This window comes from Alosa pseudoharengus, unplaced genomic scaffold (genome assembly GCF_046254945.1).
Source record: "Alosa pseudoharengus isolate Yale_2024_CS ecotype anadromous, Long Island Sound unplaced genomic scaffold, YU_APseudo_1.1 YU_APseudo_1.1_scf_2, whole genome shotgun sequence".
NCBI lineage: Eukaryota > Metazoa > Chordata > Actinopteri > Clupeiformes > Clupeidae > Alosa > Alosa pseudoharengus.
In genome coordinates, this window is record NW_027468663.1 from 39,243,726 (window position 1) to 39,256,822 (window position 13,097).

General features: G+C 40.2%; 1 protein-coding gene across 5 annotated transcripts in view; it reads left to right on the plus strand.

The window, feature by feature from the left end:
• Positions 1-9,723: 9,723 nt before the first annotated feature.
• il15 (interleukin 15) overlaps positions 9,724-13,097 on the plus strand; it is a 53,372-nt gene continuing 49,998 nt past the window's right edge. For all 5 annotated transcript variants that reach the window (XR_012988677.1, XR_012988678.1, XM_076294958.1 and 2 more), the window contains exon 1: positions 9,724-10,202. Coding sequence is in view for 2 of the 5 variants with exons in the window: in XM_076294958.1 (XP_076151073.1) it covers positions 10,086-10,202 (117 nt within the window). In the remaining 3 variants the exon portion in view is untranslated. The remainder of the gene's footprint in view (positions 10,203-13,097) is intronic.

Consider the following 13,097-nt stretch of genomic DNA (forward strand, 5'->3'; position numbering starts at 1 on the left):
CTGTAGGCTACATTGTATTTGGGAAAAGCAGAAGGTAGCAGCATAATGTATTTATTTATTTATTATTAAACAAAACAATCCCTGTCAGTTCCATGCAGTTTTCAACAGCTATCAAGAAGAGAGGTCATGTCATGGATTTTTGTGAATGTTTCTTCTACATATGCATAAGTTTAGTCATCTAGTTCATATGATATTCAGCTTTATTGTCAATGCACAAATTAAATACCAGTAGTCTAAAACAAAATGCCATTTTACCCAGTGGTGCAAATAACTGACATGTCCAAAAGGGCCTTCATGAAATGCGTTGCTAGACTGTTCATACACATTTTAACGGGCCAAGTTGAAGAGCTACTGTCCGTTATTATGACCGCCGCGCAGCGAAGCGGCGGTCATATAGGTTTAGTCAGATTTTTTTTTCTTTTCTTTTTTTTTTTTTTTTCTTTTTCGCATGTCCAAATTTCCATCAAGGATTCCCAGGACACTGTAAGACCGGGGTACACGAAACTTGGTGGGCATGTAACCCCACATGGATAGCATGGAACCGTCGTTTTTCGTTTTGATCTGTAGCCCCCCCGCTGGACTGGACCCCCGAAAGGAGGGTAGGGCAGACACAGTTGTCTGTGAATATCTTGAGAACTGTAGGGCCTAGGATGACCATTTTTTTCCGTATGTTTGCCTCCAGGGGTCATGTTAACCCATTTCATGTGCACACATGTGCACAAACAGATACACACGCACACACATACATTCACAGTAATCATACATATGACACATACTCACACAGTAGACATATGTACGCATGCATGCACAGGCACATACGCAGGCACACACACAAGCACACACACACACACACACAACATAAACATGTACATGCACACATGCACACAATTCAAGAATTTCTCAGAATTATGAACAGGCAAGATGGAGGTGGGGTTGTATAAAATGAATTTTACATGTGAAATCTATGAACTAATCATGTTTTGGTACTTGTCTAGCAGATACCAGTTAGAATTGAGTGTGGATAATGCAATTTAGTGAGACAGTTAGAATCCTATAGGCCTTTCAGCGTGATTTATTTTTGTGGACAAAATGTGCTGGACTGGGCGGCGGTCATATTTTGTACCGATCTGCGGTACACCTAGTTTTAAACATTATATCAGACTCTTTTCTCACCGTTTAAACAGGTTGAGGTGACCTTGTAGATCCTTGCCCTCTTCCTTCTTACTTGGGATTCCTGTGGAGACGGTCCGGTCCTCAGGCTAGGTCTCAACTTGGAGACAATGAGGCTGGGGAATTTGTCCAGGATGATCAGTCACCTTTGCCTTGAATTCCGGACGTTGTCAGCCAAGGAATCCCATCCTCGTCGCCATTTATGTGGAAGAATTTTTAGCTTAAAGATGTATAAATACTGAGAGTCTGAAATAAGGTTTGTCTTTCTTGTTAGTAGTTTATTAATCTCTGCGCAGAGAGGTCTCATAAGCATCAGGCTATCAGGATACAGAGACAAAGTCTGTGCACCCAAGAGACCAACCGTTGTTTTCTCACACACACATTTATACCTCGCACAGTATCATAATATCATTGTATCATTACACCCTCTCTGCACATACACATGACTTGGTCAATACAATGGGTTATTTAAGAATCAAGGACATTAAGAACGTTTCTAACGTCATACAACACATGATTTGCCATCGGACCATTAGTTATTGAAACAGAAGTATCAAATAATAAGAACTTTAAGAACTAGATTAGTGTCAAACAGAAAGAGTGCATTCACACTGCATTAGAAGTATCAATTATACGGAACATCATAAGCTAGGCTAAACACAGAAGAGTCCATTCAAAAGTGTGAAATCATACAGAAACACAGGGGCGCAGGAGATATTTTGAAAGTGAGGGGGACCAAATTGTGAACACAAACCCATAGTGACATCAGATTTCCAGATATCGGATCGCCACCTCTGGCCCACTTTCGACCATAAACTTGCCAGAATATTAAGATAATACCATTGATTGTTTTCAAAATATTTTTTGATAAAAATGGTCAAAACTGTGAGATGAGCACAACGCCAGATCTGCCCTCAGACCAGCTTCTTGCTATGTGCAATTCTAGTTTTATTTATTTATTTGAGAATTATTTAATTTGGGCCAATGGTAGAATACTTTAAAAGCAACATGGGATGTTGATATTTCATGAGGCCATGAATGAATCATCATGCCTATGATCCAAACATAGACTACATGATCAAATAGCCTAGTTAGGCCTATACTTAAATTCAGGGGCATTTCTAGACTTTAAGGACAACCTGGGCTTAGCTCGGCTGGACCGGATATAACTGTAAAGATTAGCTGAGGATTTTTTTTATATATATACAGTACATAAAAGGTGTTATTATAGTAGAAAACATTATTATTGAATTACTAGGCACATACACGTTTAAGTGTGAGGTTGCATGTAATGTATCATTAAGCAAATGTTCTGCACCTCCTTCTGTTGATCTCCTTTCTCTCCATCACCTGACTGCTCTTTTGTTGTTTGATCTATGCCAGAGATCTACCAAAAAGACAGTAAAATGTTTGAGGTTGAAGTTCTGTCTCAGTCTGTTTCTCTGTCTGTTCTTATCACTTACTCTCTTCTTTCATCACTTACTGCTGTCCTTCTCATCATTTGCTATTTTTGCTTTTCATCACTTACACTTCTCTCTTCTCATCACTTGCTGTTGTCCTTCATCACTTACACTTCTCTCTTCTTCTCTGAATAATGGTTACCAATGTCCATGCCTGATCCTGACATAGGCCTATCTCCTCCTCTGTTTGTAGCCCATATTTGCTGTTACCCTCTACAAAATCATGAAATCAGATCAATGTGTGGCAAACCAACAAAAACATACTACATTGCAGGATACAAAGAACTTTTGAGATTGCAATTTTCAGCTCTAACTACAAATGCTTTGCTTATGTATAGGGCATTTGCATACATTTCAGTGGACATTTAAACACATTCCCATGGAACATGTTCATCCCCAAGTAAACAAGTTACCAGTCCAGAACACACAGAAAGTTTACTTTATAATCAACAACTATTTGTTCCAACAGCATTTAAACAAAGCATTTATAAAATTAAACAATAAATACTGTTACTGTAGTAACTACCACATTATCCCAAGCTTCAAAAAGCTCCCCACGTCTGTGACAGGCAGTGACACCGCTAAATTCTCAGCTTGTTTATATCCCACACTGAATGCGTAAGAACGCTATAGGCCCATCACTGGGGTGTGGTAGCCTGCTCTGCTCTCCAATTTGTGTCTTGAAATTATGTTTGAAATAAATGTCTTAGAACAAAAATGTTGGGTATAGACTTGTATTTTATAGTTAGGCTAGTAGTGAAAACGAGTTGATCAGTTGGCTAGTTGAGTTTGTTATCAATAAACATAACAGCTAATGTCATGTTGAGCAGGAGACTAGGCCTACCATAAATCCTCAAATTATTGCCGGGATTGATTCTATTTATAGCCGGACAAATAATGGCAGGTTCCCATACAAGACGGGGTAACAATTGCCTATACCAACAATTGCCATCAGTCCATCAGCACTAGAAGACATTGTTTCAATTTAAGTCAATGAAATAACACCTCTTCTTAATATTTTATTATATTGTTGGTTGGATTAATAGCCTACAGATGGCAAAGAAAAGTCGTTTTCCTGTCTCCAACACACGTTCTCAAGCTTACTCTCTTGCCGTCCCTTTCAAGGTAATTGAAGCCTAGGCTACTACATTTAAACACAATTGTTGCGCGACTCAAGGCATTTCAGCCTACAAATTTAATAAAAAGTAAGTACTAAATCATGCATAATTAAACAATAACTCAATTTAGGCTACTTGGCTACGCAAAAAGGTTTCTATTAGGCTACAGCACAACCCCTATTCAATGAATGGCTGCCTTGTCTCGCAATAAACAGCGCCACTTGTTTCACTTCAATGTCACAATCCCGACACTTTTTCAACTGCATGAAACATAACAGTGAACCAAATATCTCCCAGATTTCAGTGCCCATCAGTCTCAACATTCAGCAAAATAATCAAACAGTCCAAAAGTAAATTAAATCCCAAACCAAACCGAAAATTGTATGCTTTTGATAGCCTACCGGTATGCCGCTCCAAACGAAACGCATGTCTAAATGCAGGTTAGAAATTTAAAAAGCCTGCCTCGAATAGCCTACCAGCTTGCCTCAAATAAAGATGCTGTGCTTTGCAAAAGACCCCAGCAATAATTTGAGGATTTATGCTAAGCAGGTAGCCTGAATTATTTTATGATGGTTGTTAGTAGACAAACTGGCTTCAGATATCCAACAGAGTGAATATGAGATTGTGCAGTGATTTATTTGCATGGCTATGCCGATGCCGAGGCACCACCATTGACCGCCTTGTTGGTAGCATCGGCTAACTAGCGCCAGATTTCGGAGTGCAGGGGACAAGCCGAGATGGGCTATGAGACATACGTTCACACTCGGTATCATGTTTCAAAACACTTTAGGTCAAAATCACACCGGAATCCTCCTTTAATTCATAAAATATAGAGGCATAACATTAGGTGGAAGTGGTAGGCTATGAGTGCTCATTCAATGTGTAGGCTATGCGTGTTTGCGAAAGTGAAACTGACCCACTCGTGGGTAGGTGAATGAAGTGGATTCCTGCAATGTTCATGAAAACAGCATAGCGATTGGATAGCCTAATAAATCGCGACTTGTTGTGGGCCTAACAGTAGCTTATATCGTAGCAAATAGCCTATGGCGATGCCGATGACAGATAGGCCTACACTTATTTCACTCGTCTCGCTGGAGTGAGCGCATGTGGGCTGTTGCGCAAAGAAATTAATTAGGGAGATGATCTGCATCTCCATTTACCAAACGCTATAGTTTTGCTAACGTCTCCACTGTTAACGTGAAATATGTCTCCATGCAAGGTAGTGTCAAGCTGCAGTGAAGTGAAAACCTTATCATGCAGATAGCCAATGTTCACGTCACCTGAGTCAGACAGAAAACGGGCCCTGCTTGCTCTGTTAAAGTTTGTATGCCCATTACAAACTGCGTTAAAAAGGGTATATTAAACAGCCAGAATTTCTAAATTTTCCCGGGGGAGACACCCCGAACCCCCCGTAATATGATCAGCACCACCTCTCACAAAATACTATCAACGTCCCTGCTACCGGTCCGTCAGAAATATGACAACTGCTGTCCGGTCCGTTAAGTGAAAAATGTTGCTGTAGACTGTTTGGACAGCAAAGAGAGATTACAGCCTAATAATAAAAACAGCTGCTGGAATTCATTTCTGTGTGGGCCTGAGTTATAATATATGACATAATGTACTACATTTTCATTGTGTGAAATTGTGCACCAGCCTGCACAGCGACAGCAAAGAGAGAAGCGCTGGCTGCACGCGCACGTCACTTGCACGCGCATGTCGCGGTCAGGGGGAGGGGGGGCCTTTTTTTATATTGTGCACAGGGGCCCATATTTGTTTAATCCGTCCCTGGCTACCCCACTACCGCCACAATACAGGGAATGGACTGATGTAATGTTACAACCAGTGATGTTGTGGGCTTTGGTGACAACTCTCTCTAATTACCTCTTGGTGCAACTGTCAGAGCTCCCATACCAGACAGTGATTGAAAATTATGCTTTCAATGATGGCTTTGTAGAAGAGCACCAAAAGGGTTCTTGACATGAAACTTTTTCAGTTGTCTTTTTTAAATAAAATCTCTGATTTGCCTTTTTGATAAGGTGGGTGGTGTTAATGTCCCATTTCAAATTATGGCTGATATGTGAGCCGAGAAATTTAAAGGAGTCAGTCAAGGTTACAGGCTGTTCAAATATAATAGATGGGGCTTTGGTATTAGGCCACCTTCTCATGTCCACAACCATTTGGTTTTTGAGGCGTTAAGATGGAGCTTGTTTTCACCTCTTTGTGGTACTGGGCCCATTTCACCGCCTTGGGTACTGGGACTCATCATTGTCACCAATGAGGCCGATGATGGTGGTATCATCTGCATACTTCAATACTTTGACAGAGTGATGGTGAGATCTCAAGTCATGGCATGATGGTGTAATGTTAACCTTGACTGATTGAATTCTATTCCTCAGGAAGTCCAGTATCCAGTGACACAGAGTTGATGTTCATGGCTTGTAACCTAGAGAAGAGGATGAGTGGATCAATGGGGTTAAAGGCAGAGGTCCATGAACATCATGCGTGCATAGGTGTTGCTTGACTCCAGGTGTTGCAGTCTAGAGTGAACTCCTAGGTTGATGGCATCTTCCACAGATCTGTTAGACTGGTAAGCAAACTGGTAGAGATCCATCATCGGTGGATGGGAGCAGATGGGAGAGTACCACACGTTCAAACACCTTCATAGCCACTGAAGTGAGGGCAATGGGCCTGAAGTTGTTAAGCCCAGTTGTTTGTGTTGTCTTCGAGACCGGTATGCTTGTAGAGGCTTTAAAACACTGTGAAACTGCAGAGAGGTGTTGAAAATGTCAGTGAAGACAGGTGCCAGTTGATCAGCACATTGTCTAATAACAGCAGGGAAAAGCTGATCTGGCCCTGCTGCTTTCCTGGCCTTCTTTTTTTTTTGAAAGTTTGCACACCTCTGCCTCCTGGATGACCCCTCTCTTTCCACTCCGCATGCTTGAGTTTTTTTCCCACGTAGCTGTTCTTTCCTTCTCCTGTAACTAATTCACTTCTCCTTCGGTCCCTCGGTCCCTCTCTGCTCTGTACGGGTGCCGTCTTTTGTGTTCTCTGTGCGGGTATTTTGTGTTCTCTATAAGGGTGGCGTCCTCTATATGCGTAGGCCTACCATCTTTTGTGTTCTCTGTGCGGGTATTTTGTGTTCTCTATAAGGGTGGCGTCCTCTATATGCGTAGGCCTACCATCTTTTGTGTTCTCTGACGACTTTTTTATTCTCTCTCATCTAATGTGTAATGTAACCTGAAATTTCATATTCAGACACAGCATTTTAACCAACAGCATAAAAATGTGTGTACATGGTCCTGTCACACTCAATCTGACATGCCCTGTCCCAATTTTTCGAACACTGTCAGGTTGAGTGGGACAGTGCTGGATTTCTTTGAAATGAATATACCCCATTCATACTTTCAATTGTGGATAGTCCTCTAGATTGGTAGACTTCGGTCCAGAGCAGATCGGATGACCACTTTGCCTGAAATAAAAGCAATCAAAAAAATATTAATATACTGCTTATTTCTTAGAACTTAATCAAAACAGGTGAAAATGCTTGAAATGTAAAAATTGTGTAACTTTGTGTGGGAATAGCAGGTGCAGAAATACAACATATCACACACACTCACAGACACAGAGACACAGACACACACGGGGCACACACGCGCGCGCGCGCACACGCACACACACACACACGCACACACACACACACACACACACACACCAGGCCCAGTTAAGAGAAGGACACAGTTAAGGTAGGCTACATATCACCTACAATTATTACACTCGGGTCCAGTAGACCTGAACCTCTCATATGTAATAGTTATGTGTCTTAAGCGCTTCTTATGTGTTAAGATTAATTTGACATTGCTGTTTATCAGAGGCGTATCAAGCTTTTTAAAAGTGTGGGGGTCGTGGGATAGGGAAGTGAAACAATCCGGCCAAATTATAAATAACTCCCTACAGGGACGTTGTAAGTATTTTCTGAGAGGAGTGCGGACTATATTGGCAGGTATCCGGGAGTTTCTCCCCCGAAACTTTTTTGAAATTCTGATTGCTAAATAAATACATCATTTTAATGCAGTTTGGGAGGGACAGAACAAGCAGCGCCCCTCATTTGTGTGGCTCATGTGACATGTAGGCCTACATTATCTACCTGCTATCACTTCACTATTTGACACTACCCTACATGGAGACATATCTCATGTTATAAATGAAGAAATCATTTCAGAAATTATGTTTTGTGCATATGGTTAGCAGACAACAGACAACAGCCTAATTTCCAGGTATCACTGGACTATTAATATAATACCTATGTAGAAATGTAAAGGACACAGAATAATGACAGAACTGTAAGCTCAAATTCAAAAACGTTTTAAGTCTACCCAAACATATGCAAAGGGAATATAAATAAATTGTGTTGCATATAGCCATCTTAATTAATGTCAGTTTAAAGATTATGATTAGCCGTTTCTATGCTGTTTTCAATAATAGTTACAGGTAGCCATGCACGTTGTTGTTTAAACTAGCCCACGCGTTACCTTTCACTTGCTGCAGGGACGCACACATTGCATGAGCGCTGATAAGCGTTCTTTGAGTTCTACATGCTGGAAGTCCTAGTTCTCAGATGTAGAATTTAAATGTGTCTTGACGCCGCTGTTTGTAAAATCAAAATAAGATGTTCTAAATGAAACGCGATGGTATTTAAGACATTGGAACGATGTAAGCTGTTCAGATATTTTCCAAGCGTCTTGGAGACGTATATGTGCTGGCCTGGCTGGGCTATGTCTATATAGTTGATGACACCAAATTAATAAGAAGGCTATTTCTGATTGGGGAAACTTTTAGCCTATCTTTCTTTCAGTCCGCTGTTCCATACCATTCAATCTTGCTGCAAATTATCAGACGTGAAGCACCAGGCATAACTTAATTTCGCGGCTACGTGGACCAGTAAGCTAATTGTTGAGGAGGCCCATAGTTTGAGAAAAGCTGCAGATCATAGACAGAGAATGAGAACAGTAGCCAAGGGCCTTGGTGCGCGCACCCCCGCTTTCACTTTGACTCGTGCATTTCTACATTGTGACAAAAACTGTCAGACAGACAGTGAATTTTGGTTTACTAATAATGTGGTAACAATTATCATTTCAATTCTACCTCAAATCTGATCACTGCAGACTTTATAATGCAGACTCAAGCAGCCTTGAAAGACGCACACTTTGAATTTGATCAGAGCGGCTCAGGTTATTCACTGACGCTAACTTGATGTGATTGGCTGGATGACCGTTCAATCAAATCAACAGACCTTTTTGTGTCTCTGTGTGTGCGTTATCAGAGCCCACCCTTATTAGACATACGGTTCCAACTCTTTACGTGAGCGTTTATTTCCATATTTTACTTTCGTTTTAATCTGACAAAAAGTGTGGGGGATAGAATCGTGTTCCAGGAAAAGTGTGTACTGTACGTTATAACACCCACATCCCCCACGCTTGCTACGCCCCTGAACATGTTTATTATTGATTCTCCTTATTGTAGACTTACCATGTTATCGTTTTTATATTATTGATTGAATATACATTATTATTGCTGCAGTATTCTCCTTATTATAGTCTGACAAACATCTTAATTTGTTCCCTGTTAAATCTAAGTATTATGTTGTTGTGTATTTGTAGGCTGTCGCTTTGGACAAAAGCCTAACCATGTATGTGTGTGTGGGGGGGGGGGAGAATAATAAATAATAAATAGCATATTTTTTTCTTTAAGCAAACATTTAAAACGAGTCCCACAGACCCAAACACATGGTTAGAAGTTTTCCTAAATCTCTGAAGAGAAAGAAAAGCTTGAGAAATTGAGCTGTAGTGATGGGAGGGGGGGGGGGGCGGTGCCGTCAGAATTTTCCCGGTGGATTTTAGTGCCCCACTCCGCCCCTGTATGGGTGCGTCTATGTTTAGGCTACAGATATGTGCAGTCATTGTGTTAATCTGGCCATCTCTACCGGTCCGTGGTGGCTGCCAAGTGTACCAAGTCGGTTGCTGTTGTACAACAGTATTTCATTTTTCCCTCGTAACTTTATTGTTCAAAGAAGTGCAATGCAATTGACCGCACCAAGGACCTCTGATAGCCTACCGCTTTTTCTAAACCCACACCCTTGCTGGACAAAATGCATGGAAAATGTGGACCGGCACTGAAAGTGAAAGTAGTTTTTAAAGCGCAGTTTACGTTCACGGGTTGCGGGGCGCAGGTTCCGTAAATATTAGGAGTCGAAATGGACAATTCCACTAATTTCTCAAAATTACAAAGTGGGCATTATAGTTCTTGACCCACTGGATTACTTTTTGGATATGTTTCCAACATGTGTTTTGACATTGCTGCCTCGCGCGCATTCTGCAGCATTGTACAGATGATTTTACAGGCGACGTCTTTTATCATCGGAATAACCTGCTTTTTACCAGGAATACTTCGGAGGAAGGTAGGTAGTCAACAAGATAACGATTGTGATCTGTAGGTCTTGAATTATAATGCTGCTGATCAAGGAGGAGGCGTCGTGGCACATTATTGTGCGTAATTTAATGCACTACCAGTAAGCTATACAATTACTGCGTAGTAGGCTAGGTAGTTAGTTCAGTGATACAGAAATCAGCACGGTCAAGTTAAAACGACAATACGACGTTAAACGACAACGTCTGACCTTCATTGCAATATTAGCCGCTTGAACGTTGAAGATATAGGCTACACCACACGTGTATGTGTGGAATGTGTAGCCTATTGGGCATGCAGCTGCACACACCGAAGCTGTGACGGCTTAATTGACAGGATGGTAAATATATTTGATTTTTGATTTTGCGAGATCAGCATAGTGGGACGCTGCATATCGTTCACGGGAGTAAGCTATAGTTAGGCTATTCATAGACACTTCGGTCACATGTCAAAATAGTTTTGTACCGCCCATCTGTGCTGCGCGGGAATGATGCCAAAAACCACCCTTCCTACCAACCGGTGGATCCATCAAACGTCATGTCAAACGCCTACCAGCACGTTCATTGCTTTATCATGCAACAACAAATGTGTAGCTACCTCTCCGGAGGTTTTGTTTTTGGTGCATTTTGTCTGTTTGTCTAAAATCTAAGACAGTAGAAAATTATGTTTAAAGACTTAGAAAATTATGTTTAAAGACTTGTCTTTAAACATCATTTTCTACTGTCTTAGATTTTAGTTTCACATTGCAAGTAATGCTTAACATGACCAATAGAGCTGCACAGTCCCGCCCACAGCCGATGCCGGATGTAAAAATTCAATGCAATTTCTCCATTGACAATTGCGGTATAAACCATAAAAACTTAACTGCACGTGGTAGACTTAAAACCAGCTACGGCTGTACTAAGCGATTGTATATGCTCCTATAGACACCAAGAGTTCATTAGTCCATGAGCCACCGGCCCAAAAAGGGGCGTGTCACTACCACTTGGGGGGGCAAATTCTCACTATATTTTTCTGAAAGCTACATATCTCTGGAGTATAAAATGGTATGATAGCAAGTTGGATCTTGTAGCTTTGTGGCTGTACAGGCCTTCAAAGTTGACCTCTGATTTGAAAAAAGGAAATTCCGCCTATTGGCTTTTTTTTGTTAAACCACTCATAAGAGCCCAGAAAATAATCCAAACCTTATTATTACTGATGCATATGTGGTGTTTGATGTTGGCATACATATTTTGAATCATTATGTGATTTTGCCCTTCATTTTGGTTGATAAAATTCAAGATTTATGTGTAATAATGTGCAAATCTACGTTTTCAGAGACACAACGTGTTGCAGCACTAATTGAAATGCCAACTCCCTCATTAATCAATGTATTTCTACCTTCCTACCTCCCAGCAGAGACTTGAAATACAAATGATTACATAGGTCTGCATTGCTATGCTATTTACTATTTGTAAATGTACTATTCGGAAACACCCCAAAATTCAGTAAATTAGTATTTTATTGAAACTACCCATACAAGATATTCCAAGAGATCAAAACATCATGATTACCAATCACATATTACCTTTACATTCAAGGAATACCATATGAAAATTGTTCACATCACCACATGTACCCAGCTTAACATAAATATTATAATTTTATAATGTCCAGGGCACATGAAATACATACAGTAATTTCCTGTGTATTAGCCGTATTGTGTATAAGCCACAGGACAGTGTTTTATGTAAGTTAAAAGAAACAAAACCATATACCATATTAACTGCCCCAGTGTATTAACCTCATAGCTGAAGAAATTTTGTATATATCATTGTATAATCATTGTATAAGCTGCAGCTAATAGTTGGGAAATTATGGTAATTGCATCACAGGTGCTAAAATGATCTACATTATACATTTCAGTTGTACTTTTGACTAGTAAGAATGTGGGAATGAGATGTAGATGAACTGGTTGGTGAAAATATTCATACTTTACACATTGTTATCATTATGTACAATTATTATTATTATCATACTTAAAATTCTTTCATCTGATGTTAAAATCATTTCCATTGAAAATAAATAATAACTATTTTCCAAGACTTGATCTACAAGTACATACATTTACAACAGTTTTAAAAATTGTACACAGTTAGATCTGATGAGACAGAAACTGAAATTGGATCAATCCATTTTCAGAGGAACATGAGTTCATTTGCATATCTACAGCAGGCAAAGCAACACTAGGTTAGGGATGATCTGATTCAGGCTCATACTACAGGCAAAGATCATGACATAGAGGCTGGAGTCAGATACACCTAAGCACAAATTCCATGATACATTGACAAAGCAAAAATTAAATACATTTACGAGCATGAGTCAAAAAAGAAAACACAGGCACATGGCAAGACCATCATGTTAAAGACTGGACATGAGAGAAGTCTTTTGTCACCCTTTGGACCTTAACCATGGTCATTGGCGACACCTGAGGGGACCCCAAGGAAAACCTCTAAAGCAGCACTTGCAAAGCATTTGCAGAAACTTGCATCACTATCAGATAATCTTCCAGATGAATATAATACAGCAACAATCATTGATGGAATGTCTCTGGTCCAGAAGGTCAATAACAATGTCTCAACTTATGCAGACATTGCTGCTGCTATTCATAGCATGATCCATAAAGAGGCAAAGCAGAGGCAGATCATTTTTTAGATTAAATTAGATTAGATTTAACTTTATTGTCAACAAGTACAGAGACAACGAAATGCAGTTTGTGTCTAACCAGAAGTGCAAAAAAGCAGAAAAGTACAATGTGATATACACAGTATAGGCAGGTGGTGCATAGACAGGACAAGAAATATAGTGCAGTGTAGTGATAGTATATTTTTTACTACCATATTTCTCT